General features: G+C 41.9%; 1 protein-coding gene across 2 annotated transcripts in view; it reads left to right on the forward strand.

Annotated features, from left to right (window-relative positions):
- Positions 1 to 24,181, forward strand: part of EXOC4 (exocyst complex component 4) — a 576,720-nt gene that overhangs the window by 78,049 nt on the left and 474,490 nt on the right. For both annotated transcript variants that reach the window (XM_074952890.1, XM_074952899.1), the window contains exons 6-7: positions 3,288 to 3,531; positions 13,074 to 13,251. In XM_074952890.1, the coding sequence (XP_074808991.1) occupies positions 3,288 to 3,531; positions 13,074 to 13,251 (422 nt within the window). The remainder of the gene's footprint in view (positions 1 to 3,287; positions 3,532 to 13,073; positions 13,252 to 24,181) is intronic.

Here is a 24,181-nt window from a genome sequence, read left to right on the forward strand (position 1 = left end):
TATCCATGGTGCTTGGCTAAAGTTATCCCCAAAACTTGCACAAATAACACACTTTAGCTGTGGGAGGTTTTTTAAAGAGAATTTAAATTGGCACTGGTTGGTTCTGATTGGTTCCTGTTGCCAACTGTGCCCACATATCTATTCAGGGGACACCATCACAGGGCCTAATAACATCAGCCACACTATCAGAGGCTCGTTTACCTGCACATCCACCAATGTGATATATGCCATCATGTGCCAGCAATGCCCCTCTGCCATGTACATTGGTCAAACTGGACAGTCTCTACGTAAAAGAGTAAATGGTCACAAATCAGATGTCAAGAATTATAACATTCATAAACCAGTCGGAGAACACTTCAATCTCTCTGGTCACGTGATTACAGACATGAAAGTCGCTATTTTACAACAAAAAAACTTCAAATCCAGACTCCAGCGAGAAACTGTTGAATTGGAATTCATTTGCAAATTTGATACAATTAACTTAGGCTTGAATAGAGACTGGGAGTGGCTTAGTCATTATGCAAGGTAGCCTATTTCCCCTTGTTTTTTCCTACCCCCCCCCCCCCCAAGACGTTCTTGTTAAACCCTGGATTTGTGCTGGAAATGGCCCACCTTGATTATCATACACAATGTAAGGAGAGTGGTCACTGTGGATAAGCTATTACCAGCAGGAGAGTGAGTTTGTGTGTGTGTTGGGAGGGGAGGGGGGTGAGAAAACCTGGATTTGTGTTGGAAATGGCCCACCTTGATTATCATACACATTGTAAGGAGAGTGGTCACTTTAGATAAGCTATTACCAGCAGGAGAGTGGGGTGGGAGGAAGTATTTTTTCATGCTTTGTGTGTATATAATAAGATCTTCTACACTTTCCACAGTATGCATCCGATGAAGTGAGCTGTAGCTCACGAAAGCTTATGCTCAAATAAATTGGTTAGTCTCTAAGGTGCCACAAGTACTCCTTTTCTTTTTATAAAAACTCAAGTTATTCTTCTGTCTTGACATTCTGTCATCTAATAGGGTCTACTCTCAGTGTGTGTGCAATGCTCATAGTGGAAATGAATAGGTGAGCAAACTCCTGTAGCACAACAGGGCTGGGCTGAGCTGAGGGGACAGAGTCTGAGGTTATGCCAGTGGAAGAGTGTAATCTCTGCTGAGCAGGTCAGTCAGATCTATAATTAAAAGGATACCATCAGGGTAATATGTGTGCAAGTCAGCTGGCACTGAAATAAATTTTAACTAACCTATTAAAAATGATGCAACATAAATAGTAACATGACAATAAAGCGCATAGGAAAATGTAACAATTACATCTGCACTTTCTGGGAGGAGATGGTGTGCAGGGCAATTTTGAACTTTTGTGGGCCTGGTGATGAGCTGTCTCCAGAAGGTGCTTGAGGTTTGTAACTTGCACCTGCTCCAAGTGTGCCTTTCTAAATGACCTGACTGAAGTAGATTTGAACAGGTTTCAAGCAAGATTTGTTAGTCTTGCCCTCTTCGGTGGCCAGAAGTCATGTCATGGTCCACAGCAATAGGAATATGGGAGTGTTGGTCAGAGACTTTGTTAAAGGGATTAGATTAATACATTCCCCTCCCCTGGAGGAGATAACATAAACTCAGAAGTACCCCTCTAACATTTTGATGAATTATGGAGCTTGTATCTGGGTGGTGGTTAAACAAAGTGTAAATGTAACGAGTGGCTTTGCCTAGGACTTTATATGATGTGACAATGTACACTATAGAAAATATTTATAGTTACATTGCCTTTTACTTTCACATTGGCTTTTCAATCTTTGTTACTCAGGTTGTAAAGCAGTAAGCAACTTTTTTCACTTCTTAAATTCAGGAAAAAGATGTCCAAAATTTTGCTTTTCCTATTGCAATAGTTACTGAGGCGGAAGAAGCATGGGAAGGGCCAGAGCTGAGATGTCAATGAGGAGGCACCTGTTTGGAACATTCTTTTCTGAGAACTCTTGTTTTGACATCTTTGTCCTGACATTTAAGCAAGCCTGTTGATGGACCTTCTGTTTCAGGTGGTGTCACCTCCATAGCTAGCTCTAGAGCTCTGTGTTCCTTGTGACATGCTGTTTCTCTTGTTTGTGAAATCCATTTTGAAGTTTTCTGGTGGTTTATATAAACTTTCTTTACATTCTTGGATGACTCTAGAAGCATATTTTTAAATCACTCCATTATAGAGCAGTATAAGTTACTGGAGTAATTTGTTCTCCAGCAGTCTGAGCTTGGTTCAACACCATCAGGATGAAACAGTTATTTGTCTCTAATCTCTGTATCAGTAACCATTATGAGGTTGGAATCTCTTTATCTGTATACTTCTGAGCTGTGTGTCTGTGTACTTCTGTTAACAATCCATGTGGCCATACAGTTCTTTACAACACATTTTGGTTGGACTTGCCTTGAAGACTTTCACTTCACGTTGGCTTTTCAGTGTATCAGTTAGGTGTTTCACCCAGTCTTTAGTATAGGCTCCCTTTTGTTACTGTTCATTATCTGTAAATTAAGAAATGTTGATTAATGAGCATACTTAAAACAAAAACACATTACCCTGAGATTTTGTGGTTATGGTCTCCTAGCAACAGAACTTCCTGTCAAGATACTCCATGTTATTTCAAGGGGACTGTATCCAGAGTACTCTTAATTCTCCATCTAGTTTTTCAAACCTAATCCTTTTTCTCTTTTAGACAACTTACTAAAAGGTTCTTATTAAAGAGTGTGATTAATATCTTCAGTCTCTTGACAGCAGTAATAAAATAGAATAGGATAACATCAAATCATCATTCCATACTTTATTGTAAACTAGAATGCAAAGAGGAAAAGAAAAAGTCCTTTCCTACAAATTCATCAGGAGTTTGTTCTTGCTAAAATTGGTTCTCACAGTAAAAAATTCTCTTTTGTGAAACATGGAAGATAGCTAGGTTGGGGGTTAAAGCCTATAATTGCATTGATATGTATAGCCCTAAAATGATTATTAATAAAACTCATATTTTATGAATGTCTTAATCACACTAGAGTTCAATATACCCCAGAACTTGCAGGTAACTTATGCCTCCTTGTGTATAACCTCTGACTTTGAATCAGTCTACTTTGCAGGCTGCTATGGTTTGTGTATAGTGAAGAAATTGAGTTGTTTTGTGTTTCAGCGTTTATTCCTGCAGTAGTCCATGATAGGCAGAGTTTTGCTGTGACAAGCCAATTGGAACATTGCATTTGCTTGGTGTTGATCTTACTTTGAGTGGTCTAAACAATTGTTTGTGGTGGTGGTGTGATTTCAGTGCGAGAAGTGAGTGTGCTGGAGATTAAAGAAGATATGGAGCTGGATCCGGAGGAGAACAGTACTGTCTTCATGGGGATCCTCATCAAAGGGCTGGCCAAACTGAAAAAAATCCCTGAGACCGTGAAGGCTATCAAGGATCGTCTGGAACAGGAGCTCAAACAGATTGTCAAGAGGTCCACAACGCAAGTGGCGGACAGTGGCTACCAGAAAGGAGAGAGCCTTTCCCAGGAAAACCAGCCCAGGTAGGCACATTTCAAATGCTGAGGTATGGAGTATTGGCATTTGCTGCAAAAGTAAGCTGTGGGCTGAGGCCATCACCCTCAGAAGCACCAGCAGCCCTTTGGCTACAGCAGTAGTCTCAAAATTTTAAACATGTGCCCCAGTGACTTGGGAAACTAAGTCCCATTTAGCTTTTTGCAGGATCAGGTAATATTTTTTTAATTGTGTTAATGTACCCAGAGGTCTGGGCACTGGGCACATGGTTTTATAAAAGTTGATATGAATGAATGATCAGCAGGAGCTGATGAGCTCCTAAGACACATGGGTTTTGTTTCCATGCAGACCTCCAAAGAATATAAAAAATGATGGAGGAATCATCCTCTGATAAGGGCAAAGGGAGAATTGTTAATAAACAGAATGATATGCAATGTTTTCCATAAGGCATCTCCTGCTTTTAAAAAGTGAATTTAAAATCTTTAGAAAAACAAATGAAATAAAATGTAAGGGTCCCCAATTAACAGAAATCACATGTAGAGAGTTGGGAAACACAGCCAACCTAGACAAATTAGCTACATTTTTAATTGAGTAAGTGACAACTCCTGTCTTAAAAGCCAAAGGTTCTTTTTTCCCCCACAAGAGCCAAATTCTGTAAAATGTTAAAGATGTGTAGAGTATGCCTCTCAACACTGTTTAAATGTTGTTAAGGTTTTTAATGATGGTAGGTTCTTGATCTCAGGACTTGGCGGGTGTAATATGTTTTAGTTCATCTTAAAGCTAGAATCGGATATGAATGCCTTTTGGTGTCTTTCATGTCACTGAGCTCATTGTCTGTCTTCAGCTACTGTACTTAGAAGATATCCATAAAAATGATTACTACTAACAAATAAAATGACTAATAAAGATGACTAAAAAAGATGAAAAGCCCAAAGGATCTGAATCTATAATGAAACTTCTTATGGGCAGCTTGCAGTAACCAGATGTGCACATAACTTGTATTGTCTGTTTTTCCAAGACTGGGTGCTGACTGTTGAAAGACTGACTGGTATTCTTTCCCTTTGAAAAGTGTCATGTCCCCTTCTGCTTGGGCTGGAGGCCAGGAAGTCTGTGTTTGGAAATTCTAGAGTAATTCCTTTAGGAACTTCTCATCAAAATGATTTAAATTCTGTCATTCCATGAGAAAAAGTTACACTTCTGGAGCACAGCCCTAGAATTTCCTAATTTGACAGTGCCCCAGTTTGGATTATGAAAAGGTGTGGTACTTTAATCTCACCGTTGAATATTTTATTTTTCTGCCTATCATTAGCCTAGCCTAGTAAACTCTATAACTTCCATACTGTTCTGAAATATTAATTCACAATGCGTTTACAGAATACACAATTTTTAAAAGCCGTTTATATACTACTGCATACAGATAACAAATTTTTTTGGGGGGAATGCATTTTCTCTGTAATTGACCATGATATACCTCAATCTCACCCTACCCTGCGTTCACCTCTGCTGGAGATAAGCAGTTTGAGAGCACCATTAACCACTAGAGGGAAGTAGGAGGTTTACTTTGCTTAAGCAGTTGTAGAAATTATCAAAACTGTAGACTGCAATGTAGTTGTGTAGAACTACTGTGGAATCTCCACATAGTTGGAACTGATCTTGGCTTTTCTGTAGCTAGTCTCTCTTCCTACCTTTATCACTACCACTGATGTTTAGAACTGTACCTGGGTTCTTTAATATTTCTAGCAGTTTGTGCATTCCCTTGAACAATTATTTGGAGGAGAAAAGGTTCTGATTTTATCTCATTCATGAGCAGTTCATTAGATTGTAAATAGTATCTACAGAAATCTCTGACCTGGCTATGAAGGACAAGGTATAGTGAAAGAGTAAAACTATTGTATTAGTTTTAGTTTGAGAAGTCTGGTAACATTACTACTGATGGACAAAGATATTGGGCCAGATCCTCTGGCTGTGTAAATTGTCATCGCTCCAGTGTCTTCAACTGAGCTATGAGGTTTTACATCGATTGAAGATCCGACTCACTGAGCAGGCATAATAACTATCTCATTACCAAACCCATGCAGCTTTTCCCTTCAGAGCTCTTAGGAAATTTCCTTACTTGTCTTTACCAACTCTTGTTGCTGAGGCTTGAACAGCAAAAACAAAACAAAACATCAAACTCCAAATTACCCTGAATTAAGCGAAGGACGTTATCATTGGTAAAGTGCATGAATTATCATTGGTGACCTCATGCAAGTGTCAGCAGTCACTTCCTATGGACTCATTCTCTCTTATTGCCCAGACAATAGGAGTTGCCTCAGGGCATGTGTCACTTTCTGTCGACATGTTTATGTATTTCTTGGTGAGTGGATGCTGAGAACTTGAATTGACAAACTGCCCGAGCAGCCCTTTGTCATTGCAGATATTTGTTCTGCTCAGGTCACTTGGTCCAAAAAGACCCTCCCCCACAGCTTATGCCTTTGGAGTGAACTATTTTTGTGATGCTTTATGTTGTCTCTTTAACCCGCACTGCATTAATTTTCAGTCACCTTGTCTCAAAATGGCCTAAGAGATTTAGAAAAGGTCCAGAAAAAGGGCAGTTAAACATGATTAGAAGCTTCAGGGGACTTGACTACAAGGAGAACTGGAAAGGATGGGAACTGTTTAAATGGGAGAAGGACGTATGGTAGTTCATTAGCTAAAATGATAACTGTCACAGAGAGTGCCAGTTGGGAGCTTCCAATCAACCCATGCCATAATGTGAGAATATGAAGGCACTTGTAATTAAGAAAAAATATAAATACCTTTTTGTTCAATGCATAATATCATTGAGTGCCAACAGGGTGAACGGTTTTAAATTCTGCAAACAAGTTTACTTAATCCCTTTTATTACAAACACATCTCTCATTTATATTTTCTTATATCTGACATCTGTCTAACCTATTTAATCCAGACTTGCAAAATTTTGCTTGCTTGGGGCAAACAACTTTTTCTTTTTTCTATGGGTGACTAAATTATTATTTGGCTTCATTGTTGCCATGGTAATGGCAGGTGAATCGATTTTGTGCCTGGGCTGATAAATTTTCACAATTATGTATGTTTAATTATGAAGGTGCCCATCGGCTTCAAATTAAGGTTGCCTTCAGTTTTCCGCGCAAAGCAGGGTATAAGTCCTTTCAATATGAAAATGCCAAGCCCTCGCAAATTCTGCCTCCATGTCATATTTTGGCACCCTGGTTCTCTGGCTTCCACCCTTACCAGTTCCTCACCCTTGCTGCTTTTTTGCCTCCTCACTTGCGCCTGCTATAGTGAGCCCCTATCTTTTGTACCTAATAAGGTCTATCAAACTGAGGCTCAGCTCTCCCAAGCCTTAGGTTGTCTATCTGATGGAGAAGCTGCCTATCAGAAATATCGGAGGGGAGCCGTGTTAATCTGTATGCACAAAAACAACGAGGAGTCTGGTGGCACCGTACTCCTTGTTGTTTTTATCAGAAATAGAAGCTCTGTTTCCAGGATGGATAAAGTAGATGCTTTTTTAAAAAATTGGATTTTAAAAATTGGATTTTAAAATTAAAATTAAATAAAGCTCACTTTTGAAACATAAACCTATTTAAATTTGAAATTATGACAACCTATATTAAGGTCTAAAATTACTAAAATCTCTTAAAATCGTTTAAATTAAATAGAAATATATTCAAGATGTACTTATTTCCTGCCGAAGTTTCAAAGAAAGTCAGGCCACCAAAGTGGTTGGAAGTCGCTGGCCAAGCACCAGGAACCAGAGTTGGTTGAAGTGCTAAACCAGCTTTTGACAGCACTAGCCTCTTCTGCATATGCAGAGAGAATATTTTCTTCAGTTTACTCAGTTCTTGACTAGTTCATTCAAAATTGAGAAACTGACTGGGAGTTGAAAAAAAGCTGGCAAGCTTGTTTTCCTCTTCCTACCTCTGAGTAAATAACAGGTGGGAGGGGATGACACCTATTAGTTCTAAAATTTTGAAGGACAGGGTGACCAGAAACAACCAGTTCAATTCACTAATTGCTGTTACTACGTCCTTTGGTTAATAAAGCAGTTAATTTTAAATGTAAAACATTTTAATTTAGGTGAGATATTAGGAAAAACTTTCAAACTATAAGGGTACATAAGCTCTGGAATAGGTTTCCAAGGGAGGTTGTGGAATCCCCATCATTGGAGGTTTTTAAAAACAGGTTGAACAAACACCTGTCAGGGATGGTCTAGGTTTACTTGGTCCTGCCACTGTATAGGGGGTTGGACTTGATGACTTCTTGCGGTCTCTTGCAACCCAGCATTTTGTGTTCGATAAACTTACTGTTTTCTTATGTATCCAGAATAATTAAGGTTATTTTTATTAGTAAAATAAAACCATCTTAAAATGCTGTTTTTGTGCATTTTTAGTTAAATCCCAATTTCCATTCAAATGTAGCTTGACACAAATTACAAGTAAAAAATTAATCATCTAGTAAATGAGAAATGCATCATTCTCCATTGTCTAACATAAACTGTACAAATTAGGAATCAAAATCTTAAGCTATATATATATATATATGTGCGTGTGCCTAAAATATATGTTAAGCAATCTAATTGATTAAATAAATGTGTATAGAGAGAGTGTGTCTTCCTGGTTTGCAGAAAAAAGAACCAAATAGTGTAAAAACTATATTTAGTTGCAAATCAAGATGTTGTAGTGGTTAGCAACCAGTAAGAATCTGATTCTATGATTTCCCCCCGAAAAAAGGTTCTTATTGGTTGCTTTATGCATAAATAAACTATAACTAACTAACAAATAAATAAATAACGTGCAGATGTAAAACAAGTTTAAAATCGATTATTTAGATCATGGTTAAAATTGATGATTAAAATCACTGTTTTAAAATCAATCCACCCTGTCCATTTCTCAGGCAACTTAGTTTCCATGTTACCCCATCTTCCTGACCATTGATGTTGGTAACTTAATAGTAAGGGTACGTTTTAGTCATGGATGTTTTTAGTAAAAGTCATGGACAGGTCATGGGCAGTAAACAAAAATTCACTGTCCGTGACCTGTCTATGACTTGTACTGTATACCCCTAACTAAAACTTTGGCTGGGGCCGCTGGGTGCTCTGGCGGGGGGAGGGGGGACGGGGGGGGGGACAGGCTGGGGGCGCTGCGGGTGCTGTGCAGGGGTTGTCTCGGACACTCGCTGGCGCTGGTGGGAGGGTTGGTGGGGCTGGAATCTATGACCTCTGTGACAGACGTGGAGTCTTACTTAATAGCTGTCGGGGTCAAATAGCAGTCAAGGAGAGGGCAAGATATACAGCTCTGCTTATGGGAGCAGCATCTTTGACATTTTAAGAACTGGCTGTGAAAGCCTAAACAGAAGAGAATAGTCTTTCCTCCATGTTACAGTTACATATTTAAAATGTAATACTATCACCATAGACTAAAGCCTTCTTTCCACTGCCTTCTCCTCCTCATCCATATCCCAGGTGTTGAACGTTGATGCTTTCCCCTGGTAAACACATACAACACACACTTGCAAAGACCTATTGTAGCAGAACAGGGCTACTCTCCTCCACAACTTGTATTCCAAAGCTATTTAAGGTACTGTTGCTAACTTGAAAAACAGTGGAAGTTCCCATACAAACAACTTTATTGAAAGTTAAGATTGCTCAAATACATGCAGTCAGTTAACGTAAGGCAACATATGCAACTACACATGCCTTACCACCCAAATATCCTCATTCCCAAATGCGCATACAGACTCCTGAGTTCTATAACAAACACCTTGTTCAGTATACACCCATCTTCAAAAGCAGTATTTCTGTTCTACATCGTCCCCAGGCTGTCACTTTTACCTGCTACTAATTTGTAGGCATTTCCTAACATTAAAGGTGAAGGGAAAAGCTCCTGGTACCACAAAATGGAATTGCCTTGCAGTACAGGATTTTATATTTTGTTTCATCTGAGAGAGACTAGAGCTGCACATTTCAGATCGGGGTCCAGATTTGAACTTTTCTGGTATTTATAAAGGTGTTTGGGTCTGGGATGTGGTACAGATCATTGTTCAAAGAGAGGGGGGCAGCAATGAAGTTCAATTCGGGATCCAAACTTTCTAAAGGTCAGAGTTTTAATTAGGCACTTTGTTTCAGCCCATCTCTATTATTAGTATAATGTACAGACAAGCCATAGACCTGTTGTACTGTGCTTCTCTACCTTCCTAGACTTGTCATAGAATCATAGAATATCAGGGTTGGAAGAGATCTCAGGAGGTCTAGTCCAACCCCTTGCTCAAAGCAGGACCAATCCCGAACTAATCATCCCAGCCAGGGCTTTGTCAAGCCTGACCTTAAAAATATCTAAGGAAGGAGATTCCACGACCTCCCTAGGTAACGCATTCCAGTGTTTCACCACCCTCCTAGTGAAAAAGTTTTTCCGAATATCCAATCTAAACCTCCCCCACTGCAACTTGAGACCATTACTCCTTGTTATGTCATCTGCTACCACTGAGAACAGTCTACAGCCATCCTCTTTGGAACCCCCTTTCAGGTAGTTGAAAGCAGCTATCAGATCCCCCCTCATTCTTCTATTGCGCAGACTAAACAATCCCAGTTCCCTCAGCCTCTCCTCATAAGTCAAGTGTTCCAGTCCCCTAATGATTTTTGTTGCCCTCCGCTGGACTCTTTCCAATTTTTCCACATCCTTCTTGTAGTGTGGGGCCCAAAACTAGACACAGTACTCCAGATGAGGCCTCACCAGTGTCGAATAGAGGGGAATGATCACGTCCCTCGATCTGCTGGCAATGCCCTTACATATACATCCCAAAATGCCATTGGCCTTCTTGGCAACAAGGGTGCACTGTTGACTCATATCCAGCTTCTCGTCCACTGTAACCCCTAGGTCCTTTTCTGCAGAACTGCTGCCGAGCCATTCGGTCCCTAGTCTGTAGTGGTGCATGGGATTCTTCCGTCCTAAGTGCAGGACTCTGCACTTGTCCTTGTTGAACCTCATCAGATTTCTTTTGGCCCAATCCTCTAATTCGTCTAGGTCCCTCTGTATCCTATTCCTACCTTCCAGCGTATCTACCTCTCCTCCAAGTTTAGTGTCATCTGCAAACTTGCTGAAGGTGCAATCCACACCATCCTCCAGATCATTTATGAAGATGTTGAACAAAAGCGGCCCGAGGACCGACCCTTGGGGCACTCCACTTGATACCGGCTGCCAACTAGACATGGAGCCATTGATCACTACCCGTTGAGCCCGACAATCTAGCCAACTTTCTATCCACCTTATAGTCCATTCATCCAGCCCATACTTCTTTAACTTGCTGGCAAGAATACTGTGGGAGACCGTGTCGAAAGCTTTGCTAAAGTCAAGGAACAACACGTCCACCGCTTTCCCCTCATCCACAGAGCCAGTTATCTCGTCATAGAAGGCAATTAGATTAGTAAGGCATGACTTGCCCTTGGTGAATCCATGCTGACTGTTCCTGATCACTTTCCTCTCCTCTAAGTGCTTCAGAATCGATTCCTTGAGGACCTGCTCCATGATTTTTCCAGGGACTGAGGTGAGGCTGAGTGGCCTGTAGTTCCCAGGGTCCTCCTTCTTCCCTTTTTTAAAGATGGGCACTACATTAGCCTTTTTCCAGTCATCTGGGACTTCCCCCGATCGCCATGAGTTTTCAAAGATAATGGCCAATGGCTCTGCAATCACATCTGCCAACTCCTTTAGCACTCTCAGATGCAGTACATCGGGCCCCATGGACTTATGCTTGTCCAGCTTTTCTAAATAGTCCCGAACCACGTCTTTCTCCACAGAGGGCTGGTCATCTCCTCCCCATGCTGTGCTGCCCAGTGCAGCAGTCTGGGAGCTGACCTTGTTCGTGAAGACAGAGGCAAAAAAAGCATTGAGTACATTAGCTTTTTCCCCATCCTCTGTCACTAGGTTGCCTCCCTCATTCAGTAAGGGGCCCCCACTTTCCTTGACTTTCTTCTTGTTGCTAACATACCTGAAGAAACCCTTCTGGTTACTCTTAACTTCTCTTGCTAGCTGCAACTCCAGGTGTGATTTGGCCTTCCTGATTTCACTCCTGCATGCCCGAGCAATATTTTGATACTCATCCCTGGTCATTTGTCCAATCTTCCACTTCTTGTAAGCCTCTTTTTTGTGTTTAAGATCAGCAAGGATTTCACTATTAAGCCAAGGTGGTCGCCTGCCATATTTACTATTCTTTCTACACATCGGGATGGTTTGTCCCTGTAACCTCAATAAGGATTCTTTAAAATACAGCCAGGTCTCCTGGACTCCTTTCCCCCTCATGTTATTCTCCCAGGGGATCCTGCCCATCAGTTCCCTGAGGGAGTCAGTCTTCTTTTCTGAAGTCCAGGGTCCGTATTCTGCTGCTCTCCTTTCTTCCCTGTGTCAGGATCCTGAACTCGGCCATCTCATGGTCACTGCCTCCCGGGTTCCCATCCACTTTTGCTTCCCTTACTAATTCTTCCCTGTTTGTGAGCAGCAGGTCAAGAAGAGCTCCGCCCCTAGTTGGTTCCTCCAGCACTTGCACCAGGAAATTGTCCCCTACACTTTCCAAAAACTTCCTGGATTGTCTGTGCACCGCTGTATTGCTCTCCCAGCAGATATCAGGGTGATTGAAGTCTCCCATGAGAATCAGGGCCTGCGATCTAGTAACTTCTGTGAGTTGCCGGAAGAAAGCCTCGTCCACCTCATCCCCCTGGTCCGGTGGTCTATAGCAGACTCCTACCACAACATCACCCTTGTTGCTCAGATGCATCCGATGAAGTGAGCTGTAGCTCACGAAAGCTTATGCTCAAATAAATTGGTTAGTCTCTAAGGTGCCACAAGTACTCCTTTTCTTGTTGCGAATTCAGACTAACACAGCTGTTACTCTGAAACCTATCTGGAATAGACATTTCTGTTGGTAATGTCCTGCTTTTACCTTTTGTGTCTGTGCAGTAAGGTCAAGAGAAGGTTTTTGTCCAAGATGGCTAAGTGACATATGTGAGGGGAACACTATCTTTGGGCCTGGGGGTGTTTGTATAACTCGATAACAACAACAAACTTAATTGACATTTTCTTCTAAATAATATCAGTTGTGGTAAGTCATTGTCTTGTCACACAATAGTTACAGGCTTTTGCAACGGCACATTAATTACAATAATTGGGCAGTAAAGAAGCCATAGGAACAGCTAATGTGCCGTTCACCGAGATGAGGTTCTAGCTATAACACCTTATGTGTAATAATAAAATTTTGATGATTGACACAGCTGATAAGGCCTGATACCTCTGGTTTCTGATCTTTCATGTAGGTTTTTAAATTCTTTCATACTGTTCATCCCATAATCCAAAATGGCACGAAACCATTGAATACCATATTATTTTGAGTCTGTGTGTGTAAGTAAATGAGACTTACCTTCTCTCTCAATTTAAGAGAGGGGAAGAAAACAGATAAGCCCCTACTTCCTGCCCCCCACTATGTCTATCTAAGGTACTCGTATGGCCTTCATTACTATGTTATCAGAATGCTTTATGGTCTTCAATGCATTTGTCCTTCCTTCTAGGTTACTTCTGGAACTGCTTGAACTTCTCTTTGACAAATTCAATGCTGTAGCGGCTGCTCACTCTGTGGTGCTGGGACATCTTCAGCAGACCGTGGCCTTTCCATCCAGCCTGTATGATGGTGATGTCAAATTGTATGACATGGCAGATGTGTGGGTGAAGATCCAGGATGTCTTGCAGGTAAGGATCTCTCAAACAGTCATGCACTCAGTTTAGACGAGCAATTTTTGCTGACAATTTCCATGCCAGAAAATTCATTCATATAGAGATTCAAGAAGCATACATGCTGGAATTTGTCTTTATTGTTGGGTAAGTGTCTGTGTTGTTATAATGGACTGCTGGGTCCCAAAGCACATAAACCCCAGCAATCAACGTCTGTTTTGGCTTCATCTTTATGGTACGTGAGGAGGTGATACAAGTTACCTGCCAAGTTACCAAATGATGTTATCAAAAGCTTTCAAACAGTAACATTTAACTCAGTGTTGTTACCTTATCACATTTTCCTGTCACATAGAGTGTCACAACTGAAACCACCTGTCTCCTTATGTCAGCATGCCTTCATTGCAGTCAGCTGAGACACTCAGGCTGGAGCTGCTGCCTGCATATTTTCTCTGAAGACTCTTCAACTTTTGTTCTAAATTGTGGTATACTCTGCTGTAAAGGATTATAGAAAGTTCCATGTTTTATTTCATAGACTATCATGGTTGGAAGGGACCTCAGGAGGTCATCTAGTCCAACCCCCTGCTCAAAGCATTTTCTTTGTTGTTCAGTTTAACTGCACAGTGGTGTGTGATAACTGTCTCTACATATATAGGTATGGATAACTGCATACACCACGTGTGACTTATTAAGTAGTTTTGACTGGCTTACCAGCTCTTTGCCAATTAATCTCTTTTCCCTGGGCCTCTTTCTAGCCCTCTAGGCATCTTCAAACAGGCTCTTTATAAAGAATCAGTTTGACACACACACGTTTCTTTCTCTCCCGATGTGAATTTTAACCCTCCTTCCCTTTGTTATTATACCTGCCCAAACCTCAGGATAGATAATATTCAGCCCCAGGCTAGTGACCGTCACAAATTTTAAAAACCTTGTGCAATTAGAGCTGACTGGAACAGGTTAGTGGCAATGGTTAAGCTTGTGGGTGGCAATAGAGTGCCTAGTTCATGCTCTGGCCATGCTATCGTGGCCCTTGAGGGCCAAAAAACGTTTAAGAGCTTTGGCAGTTCTGCCAGTCTCACTCTAGGGAACAGAGGCCCAGGAGTGAGAATCTTGCACAATGTTATCTCCAGAGAAGCAGAATTACAAGGCAAGTAATTTTCCCTTATCGGCAAGAGTTGATGATGGTTGCATCCCTCGTAAATGGTGAACTATAAAATTGAGAAAACCTTTATACTGGACGACACACACGCAACCCCCACTTCCCCCCAACCGAGTGTGTCTCCTCCGTGACAGAAGAATCGAGTGAGAGAGCTTTAAACTTTGTTATTGGGACTGTTTCTTGTCATCTACCACCTGTGATGCTTAGTTGCTATAAGCCTGACTGTTCAGAGGTCAGAGGGAGTCATAACACCCTCCAGAAATGACCTAAAATAGCTTTTCTGCACATAAAAATGACAGCAATTCAAACTCCATAATCTTGTGCCCATCTGGGGCTGGAAATAAGTGCTGGATCGCCATGGGAAGCTGGGAGTCTTCCCTATTTCTGTTTGTAGAGAGCTCCTATTTATTGCACTGCAGGGTCACAAGCATTGGTGGCTAGGTGCATGGGATGGGGGGAGGCCCCCACTCCAGTGGGTGTGTGGGAGGAGCCTCTTTTATGAGGCCCCACTCTCCAGTGTGTGTGTGTGGGGTGGGGGAGGTCACTGTCTTTATCCAAGCCTCCTATGGAGGGGAGGTCCCTAAGGTGGGGTTAGAAAGCGAGCCCTCCCCACACTCAGCAGCAGTTCCTGCCCCGCAGGGCCGGGCCCGGATCCCCTCCCTGGCCCATTGGCTTTTGCTGCTCGCAGCTGAAGGGCTTGACTCTGCACTTTTCAAGCAGGCAAGACTCATGTTGTCTTCAAAGGGACTCTTCTGCTATTAGAGTAGGATGAGAGATGATGGTTTAAAACCCCTTTTAAGATACATATCATTTAGTTTATTTTAAGTATCTGGTGTATCAGTTCTCATTTGTAAAGTTTTGAACAACACGGTGAGGTCTGGAAAACTTTCTTTCATCCCTGCTAAAAAAACTGAAAAGTTTCTTACCTCTGGGCACGTCATACACAAGGCCATTCTTAACAACTTCTTGGAGCTCAGGTCAAACGTTAGTCAGAGCTGCTTGGCAGTGGTGTCCTTGACATTCATTTTAGTTGTCACTGTTTTTAATTTAATGCCAAACGAAACCAGGTAAAATGTGGCATATAAAAAGAGTAGGAGATAAGATGGTTTGTTTGGTGGTGGTGGGGAAGATGGGGGTGGGAAGGATAAATAACTCCCTGTGATCTAGCCTCCCAGTTGGCCTTGTGGTAGTTTGTGTGCAGAGCCTGAAGACAGCTGGTCAGAGGCAGGGAGCCTAGTCCCCTGAGGGGACTACAAGTTGCAGGCAGTGTTGACTGGGTTGTGCACACGGGGTGGCCTGGAGCGGAGCAGAATTGGCAGGCTGAGAAATTGCAGTGGTTATTTCTGACATGCTGGAGCGTAGCGATGTCCTGTATTTCATCTGCTGGAGCAACACTCTAGACTGCTCCTGAAGCTCTATGCCCCAGCGGCAGAGATAGACATGGGGGAAGGGGGAGTTAGGCCCCCTCCCCCAGGCCACCTGCTGTTTATGTTCATAAGATAGTGGACTTTAAAGTTGACACTTTTAGGTATAGAAAACCTTTACTGGCCTATAACTAAATTGTGTCCATTCTGGTTCTTGAACAGCAATAATTTAAGGACTGAAATTCCACATTTTTGTGAGGAAGAAGAGGAAACATTTCTCTGGCAGATTGTTTTTAAAAAAATCAGTGTTTGTTTCAATGTGTTCAGGGGTTAGGAAGGATGGAAGAAATTGTGAGAAGATGGATTAGTGGCAGAAGTGAAGTCAGGTGATGCAGTCAAAGATGAATGAAATATATTAATGCCTATGCAGTGTGTCCCATGCCTCTACAATTTTTCACATGGATAACACGTCCTCTAATAGTGTGTGTGCATGTGTAATATATTATGAAATAGCTGTTTTTCTAGCAGCATGCATACATACATACATTTGTTTGTATATGTTGGGGGTGGAGAGGCACCCTTGTGAAAAATGTAAGACGGTATTAATTTTTTTCTATCAGCTCAAATGACCTGACTTATTTTTCCTGTAGATATCTGAATGCTTCCCAGTAATATTCACTGTTAGTGCTCGATTCTGTTGTAACCCACGTGCCTAATAGGGAGATATCTCTTTAAGAGACCCATTGGTGGGAGGTAGGAGTGAGTTGTGTCTGAGTCATTGTTGCTAGGCAGATTTAGCACTCCACATCCAGAAGCTTCTGGAATTGGGTGTGGTAGTTTTGGGTATGCTCCGATAGGTTCCCTGTTGCTGGCGTCACACTCCATGAGGGCAAGTGGTCAGGGTAGCTGCTTTGCAGGGGGCCATGTGCCCTGGGTGAGTTGGGAGAAGCTGAGCCCAGGAGCAGAAAGCAGGCTGTCGTCCCTAACTCTGAAGCATTTTGCAGCAGTTTTTTTTATATCTATATACTTAGTGGAGTGATGGGTTAATCAGTTAGCTGGCTGGCTAACAGTGATTTCAGCAGAGGAAGAGTCTGCATGGATTCCAACTAAAGATTTTTATAAGCAAGTGGAGGGAAGATGTTGTTTTAGACTCAGCAGACTGTATAGATTTGGTGATCAAAGACTGAGACTTAGGTGAACTGAACCTAAGCTTTTGGGAATTCTCTGTTACTTCTCACTGTGGTTCTGTGGGGACTAAACTGTTCAGATTTTAATTTTTCTTTATTTATGTTTATATATGACTGTGAAGATAATGCCTGTGGATTATGAAATACCATATTATGCTGTAAAAATTAGATTATTATTTATCATAAAATTTTATAAAGTTGTTTAATTAAATTCATTTTTTAGTTCCTTTTGGGACTTGAGTGTGGGGAGGTTGAGCCTGTGCAATCCTTGCTGAAAATCCTTAATAGAGACTGAACTCTGGGTCTCCAGCTACTTTTCTATGGGAGTTGGGGGTTTTTTTAGGCACTGGAGAAGGGCAACGAAGTGTACTCTAGTCTAGCCCACCCAAAGGTTACACTATTATGTTACTCCTGGGGGCATTCTGTGTGGAATAAAATAAAAATCCTGAGCACAATATTTTAAAATTCAACAAGATTCTGCAATTTTTATTTGTCAAAATAACACTAAGTTATCACTCTAGTTCCAATTATTTTGGTAATTTATTTCAAAATACCTGTCAGCAAGTATGTCTGTAACAATACAGACACACACACACATTCTCCCCGGAGTAGAGATTTAAAGAAACCTCTATGACAACCCAGTTCCTGTTTCTCTGCCCCATTCCCCTCCAGAGCCCAGCCGGGGGGCCAGACACCCACAACCCCTCCCTCCCCCAGAGCCCAGATACCCCTCACCCCGACAGCCAAGCTGCAGGGCCCCCCCCGGCCCAGATACCCACACCCTCTGGCCCTTCAGAGTAACACCAGCATTTAGTTAGATCCTGCTGAAATGTCACCTGTCTGATATGCCAGTCATCTTGTCAGCTGTGTGCTATCAGGGTGTGCAATGCCATGCTGCACTAGAAAACCAAGAAACATCACGACTCTACATCTTTTGAATTGGAGAGTGCCTGTTGGGTCAGGTATCCTGCCTCCAAGTAAAGTCTTTACCAGATTTCTTCTTTTTGTGATATTAATAACTCTCCATTTGCATTGCCTTCCATCCAAGGTTCTCAATGTCCAGGACCTGTGGATCCCCCTCTTAGGCTGGGGGGGCATCCTTTAGCAGTGGATGGGCTTCGCCCGCCTGCTTCCCGGATCCCAATAGGATCCAAGGTTCTCAAGATGCATTACAAACATCAAAAAGAACAGGAGTACTTGTGGCACCTTGGAGACTAACAAATTTATTAGAGCATAAGCTTTCGTGAGCTACAGCCTACTTCATCGGATGCATAGAATGGAACGTATGCATCCGATGAAGTGGGCTGTAGCCCACGAAAGCTTATGCTTTAATAAATGTGTTAGTCTCTAAGGTGCCACATGTACTCTTGTTCTTTTGCGGATACAGACTAACATGGCTGCTACTCTGATACAAACATCAAGTAGTTTAGTTGGCAAAACCTGCATGAAATATTTTATAGATGGGGAAACTGAGATGCAGAGAGATTAAGTGATTTGCCAAACGCACAAAAGAAGTCTTTCAAAACAGAATCCATACCTACTGTCTGCCAGTCCTGTGTCTTTAAGAAAAAGACAATCCTTCTGCACTTTAATCTGTTGTATTATTTCATAGCTGGGGATAGCAGAAAAGTTAAATTGTAAAAAGTGTGCTCCCTCCAGTATGTACATATCTTTTTCCGATACTTGCCTGTAGTCATCCTGTTATACATAGGAGGGAAGTATGGGTTAGTGATTAGTGCAGGAGATTGGGGGTAGGGGAAGACATCTTCACTGCTGAGTTACTCCAGAGTTAGACTAGTGATTGGCACCCAAGTCTGAGCACCTGTGTGTGAGGAGCCACACTGCAAAATCATACCCGAGTTACTGTTTCCTCACATGTCCGTTAATGGCGCTCTGTGCTTCAGTAAGCTGAGAGCCACTGATTCTTTCCCAGTGAATTCTGGGACAACCTTTCTGTCTTTCTGGGCACACAGAGGGAATTGTGGGAATGTATTGGAGGACAATCAGCACTCAGATGACTTAGCCTGCATCCTCCTCTCTGTGAGGTGGATGGGTTACCAGCATGAATTAAAGTGGCACCTGAGCTTTAACCTATGCCCCCATCTTGTTATACCAATCAAATAAAAACCAGCAGGATCTTATTAAAGGGGAAAAGGCAGAATGCCACATTTATTGTGAATACAGAAAGAATCATATTAAACAGTTAGTTATAGCTATAACACATACACAGGTTCTGCAAGGTTGTTATCATAATTACCAGCCTTAGAGTTGCTCATGCCAAGCCACTGGCCAGGTGGCCTGGACACGAGGAGGGAGCAGGGCCTTGTCAGATGCTCATCTGATGCTCCTGGAAGTTGGTTTGCAGAATCAGACCCCAAAGTTCTCAGTTTCTAGAGTCCATTTTTATAGGAATTTATTCCTATGCCAGTCTATGGGAATTGCTTCATCATGCTGTTGCTGAATCAATCAGCAGATGGCACGTTCCTGACGGCTTCGTGCTGCCAGATGTTATCTTGTTCTTCGGTTCTCCCATCCTTGAGGCTGTTGGGTGGATTCCAGTCTGCCCTCTGGGGGTCCTCTGATTGTTTCCACTTGACGCCTTCTTCGGCCGATGGACACTGGATTCTTAGGCTGGCACCTCCCTGATCATTCATTTATTATCTACACCAAGCATCCATCCGCATACATCCTCTATCTCTATTTTAATCACAATTGTTAACAAAGCGAGATAAATACAACAAAAGGATGGGGAGTCTCTGTGTGCTGTTTCTGTTGTTACAAAGTATTGCTTTGAGAACGGACTCTGTCTTCGGATGTACTAACACAATTAGCAGCCAAAAACCAAGAGACCTCCCTCTTAATTAGTAATACCCGGGAATTTAAACTATGGGGAATCAAACTCATTTGTGATTTTAATACAGAACTTCTTTAATATGTTCCAACAATCTGGGCTAATTAGTCCAGATGGAAAGCACCACTAAACTTTCATGAGGATTTTGTGTGTGGACAGGAGTGGAGTTTGAGTCAATACTGAAGTAAGAGCCCAAGTTAACTGTGCAGTGGAAGAATACTCTGATACTTAACTCCTGGTTCTATTTCTGACTCTTCCATTAACTGTGTCCTTGGACATGTTGCCTAACCAGCCTCTGCCTATGTTTCCCGATCTGTAAAATGAGGATAATATTTCATAAGAAGGGCCATACTGGGTCAGACCAAAGGTCCGTCTAGCCCAGTAGCCTGTCTTCTGACAGTGGCCAATACCAGGTGCTTCAGAAGGAATGAACAGAACAGGTAATCATCAAGTGATCCATCTCCTTCAAAAGGGTATTGTGTGACATAATTATTTAAGTACATTAAGATCTTTGGATGAAAAGCAGTAGAGAAGTATAGTGTATTTAATATCTATTTCCATAAACTCCATATGAAATGTAGATGGCGTATATGCAATCCATATATACAGGTTCTCTTTACAGAAACTAATGACATTGTCGTTTCCTCCAAAGCTGAAAGAATGTCCATGACTTGGCTCTTTCTGTTTCCTTTCATATGGCCTTAAGTGCACTGAACTGATGCTTTTGAAATTCTGAATGGTTAGTCTCATTAACAGTATTCTTTCATTTATTGGAGAGGATCCCCGATAATGTCACGGTAAACCTGGTGGCTGAACTTTGTGACTTTATCCTCACCCATAACTATTTCACATTTGGGGACAATGTATACCTTCAAATCAGCAGCACTGTTATGAGTACCTGCATAGCCCTACAGTATGCCAACATTTTTATGGCTGACTTAGAACAACGCTTCCTTAGCTCTCATCCCCTAGTGCCCCTACTCTACTTGCGCTACATTGATGACGACATCATCATCTGGACCCATGGAAAAGAAGCCCTTGAGGAATTCCACCATGATTTCAACAATGTCCATCCCACCATCGAGGACCAGGACCAGTCCACACAAGAGATCCACTTCCTGGACGCTATGGTGTTAATAAGCGATGGTCACATAAACACCACCCTATACCGGAAACCTACTGACCGCTATTCCTACTTACATGCCTCCAGCTTTCATCCAGACCATACCACACGATCCACTGTCTACAGCCAAGCTCTAAGATACAACTGCATTTGCTCCAACCCCTCAGACAGAGACAAACACCTACAAGATCTCTATCAAACGTTCTTACAACTACAATACCCACCTGCTGAAGTGAAGAAACAGATTGACAGAGCCAGAAGAGTTCCCAGAAGTTACCTGCTACAGGACAGGCCCAACAAAGAAAATAACAGAACGCCACTAGCTATCACCTTCAGCCTCCAACTAAAACCTCTCCAACGCATCATCAAGGATCTACAACCTATCCCGAAGAACGACCCATCACTCTCACAGATCTTGGGAGACAGGCCAGTCCTCGCTTACAGACAGCTCCCCAACCTGAAGCAAATACTCACCAGCAACCACACACCACACAACAGAACCACTAACCCAGGAACCTATCCTTGCAACAAAGCCCGTTGCCAACTGTGTCCACATATCTATTCAGGGGACACCATCATAGGGCCTAATCACATCAGCCACACTATCAGAGGCTCGTTCACCTGCACATCTACTAATGTGATATATGCCATCATGTGCCAGCAATGCCCCTCTGCCATGTACCTTGGTCAGACTGGACAGTCTCTACGTAAAAGAATAAATGGACACAAATCAGACATCAAGAATTATAACATTCAAAAACCAGTCGGAGAACACTTCAATCTCTCTGGTCACTCGATTACAGAGCTAAAAGTGGCAATTCTTCAACAAAAAAACTTCAAAAACAGACTCCAACGAGAGACTGCTGAATTGGAATTAATTTGCAAACTGGGTACAATTAACTTAGGCTTGAATAAAGACTGGGAGTGGATGTGTCATTACACAAAGTAAAACTATTTCCCCTTGTTTGTTTCCCCTCCTACTGTTCTTGTAAAGTGCTGGAAATGGCCAACCTTGATGATCACTATAAAAGGTTCCCCCCGCTCTCCTGCTGGTAATAGCTCACCTTTCCTGATCACTCTTGTTACAATGTGTATGGTAACACCCATTGTTTCATGTTCTCTGTGTATATAAAATCTCCCCACTATATTTTTCCACTGTATGCGTCCGATGAACTGAGCTGTAGCTCATGAAAGCTTATGCTCTAATAAATGTGTTAGTCTCTAAGGTGCCACAAGTACTCCTTTTCTTTTTACGGATACAGACTAACACGGCTACTACTCTGAAACCTGGAGGATGGTGTTTGTGAAAGTGGATTGTCTGCTGCTTTTTAAAAATGCAACTTCAGCCAGACTAGCTGTACAAGGAAGGAATATACTCTCAAAGTTGTTAATCTTTTAAAGTCAGACTAGATCTATAGACTTCCCATTTTATTTTTGTTTCCTGTTTTTTATCCAAAAATAAACTTATTTGCATTTTACATAATTTCTTAAACAGCCTGTTGTGGAAAACGTAATGATTACCCTAGTTTGGGTGTGTTGGGTTTTTCTTTGGAAGTATGTAGGATCTAGAACATAAGATATTTAAGTTAGCTTATGACTTTAAGATATATACTTGGAAGACCGCTCAAGAGCTGAGTGGATAACGTAGACAAGATTAGTTTCAGAGTAGCAGCCGTGTTAGTCTGTATTTGCAAAAAGAAAAGGAGTACTTGTGGCACCTTAGAGACTAACCAATTTATTTGAGCATAAGTTTTCGTGAGCTACAGCTCACTTCATCGGATGCATACAGTGGAAAAATATCCGATGAAGTGAGCTGTAGCTCACGAAAGCTTATGGTCAAATAAATTGGTTAGTCTCTAAGGTGCCACAAGTACTCCTTTTCTTTTTGTAGACAAGATTATTCTCAGTCCAAGAGGTGCTCTCTCCGAGTCGGACTGAGCCATGTTGGCAGGGTGGTATGGCAGAAGTTTGCATGGCTGTTCTCATGTTATAGCTTTTCTGTGGATAGAGTTATTTTAGCCCCGGGATGTCAATCTACTGTTTCACAAGCTCTAACATTTACTTAAAGTTCAAAGAGATAAAAGAGTCTGAAAAAATTAATTGGTTTCTATGTAGTGTGCAGTCACCCACTTGAGTTCACTGTCACAGGGGCTCCCTGAGGCTTACAGTTCAGCTGATTTAAAAAGAGGATTAGGTCATTTTAGGGGCATGAACAACATTTGCTGCTGTGTGAGCAGGAACAAAAATATATACACCCCTCCTGCAACGTAAGGCTTTAAGATTCAGTGAAGGCTAATGCTTATGGGGTTCAGATGGATTTTTCTTCTATTTTATAATCTTGATCAATTAACAAGATGTATCACTGAAGATTTTCTAGGTTCATGTCTACACACTTCAGTGATTGGCATCCTAGGAGTACAGTACCTTCGCGTTTTCTTCTCTCTCAAATAATCAAGTAATGATTGATCAGATGGTAACTGAACTAGATGGACCAGTTATCTAGATGCATATAACCTTTTGGACTGCAACTGTAGTACCTTGACTATGATATAATACCTCGCAAGCTGAGGAAATTGGGCCTGATTAGTATTTGGATGGGAGACTTCCAGGGAAAATCTAGAAGAGACAGTGAGAAGTACTCGCAGATCAGCAGGTGGTGGTGGTATTTACTTGGATTCTCTTCTGCTCAATAGTACTAAAAATTCCACAGTAGGGTGTTTGGGGTGCATTTTGCTTCTACTGGTGCCCTGTTTTTCAGAATTATAATACAAAAATACAAAAATCCTGGCCATGTTTGATCATTAAATATTGCCTGGCACTTTTTATAAGGGTATGGGTGCTAATCCTTGGGCCCTGGGAAAATTTCAGTGTGTTATAACACTCTGCCAGATAGAATTCTCCTTGCAGTTTTAGTTATATGTTGTTCTTCACTTTCTGTCCTAAACTATGGAGCAGCTTAGAAACACCTGCCAGGGATCATAGAATATCAGAATTGGAAGGGACCTCAGGAGGTCATCTAGTCCAACCCCCTGCTCAAAGCAGGACCAATCCCCAGTTTTTGCCCCGAATCCCTAAATGGCCCCCTCAAGGATTGAACTCACAACCCTGGGTCTCAAGGATTGAACTCACAACCCTGGGTTTAGCAGGCCAATGCTCAAACCACTGAGCTATCCCTTCCCCCGATAGCTCTATGTTAACTTGGTTGATCTATGTTAACTTGGTATTGCCTTAAGATTGTTTATCTGCACTGTGCTTATAAAAAGAAAA

This window comes from Natator depressus, chromosome 1 (assembly GCF_965152275.1).
Source record: "Natator depressus isolate rNatDep1 chromosome 1, rNatDep2.hap1, whole genome shotgun sequence".
NCBI lineage: Eukaryota > Metazoa > Chordata > Testudines > Cheloniidae > Natator > Natator depressus.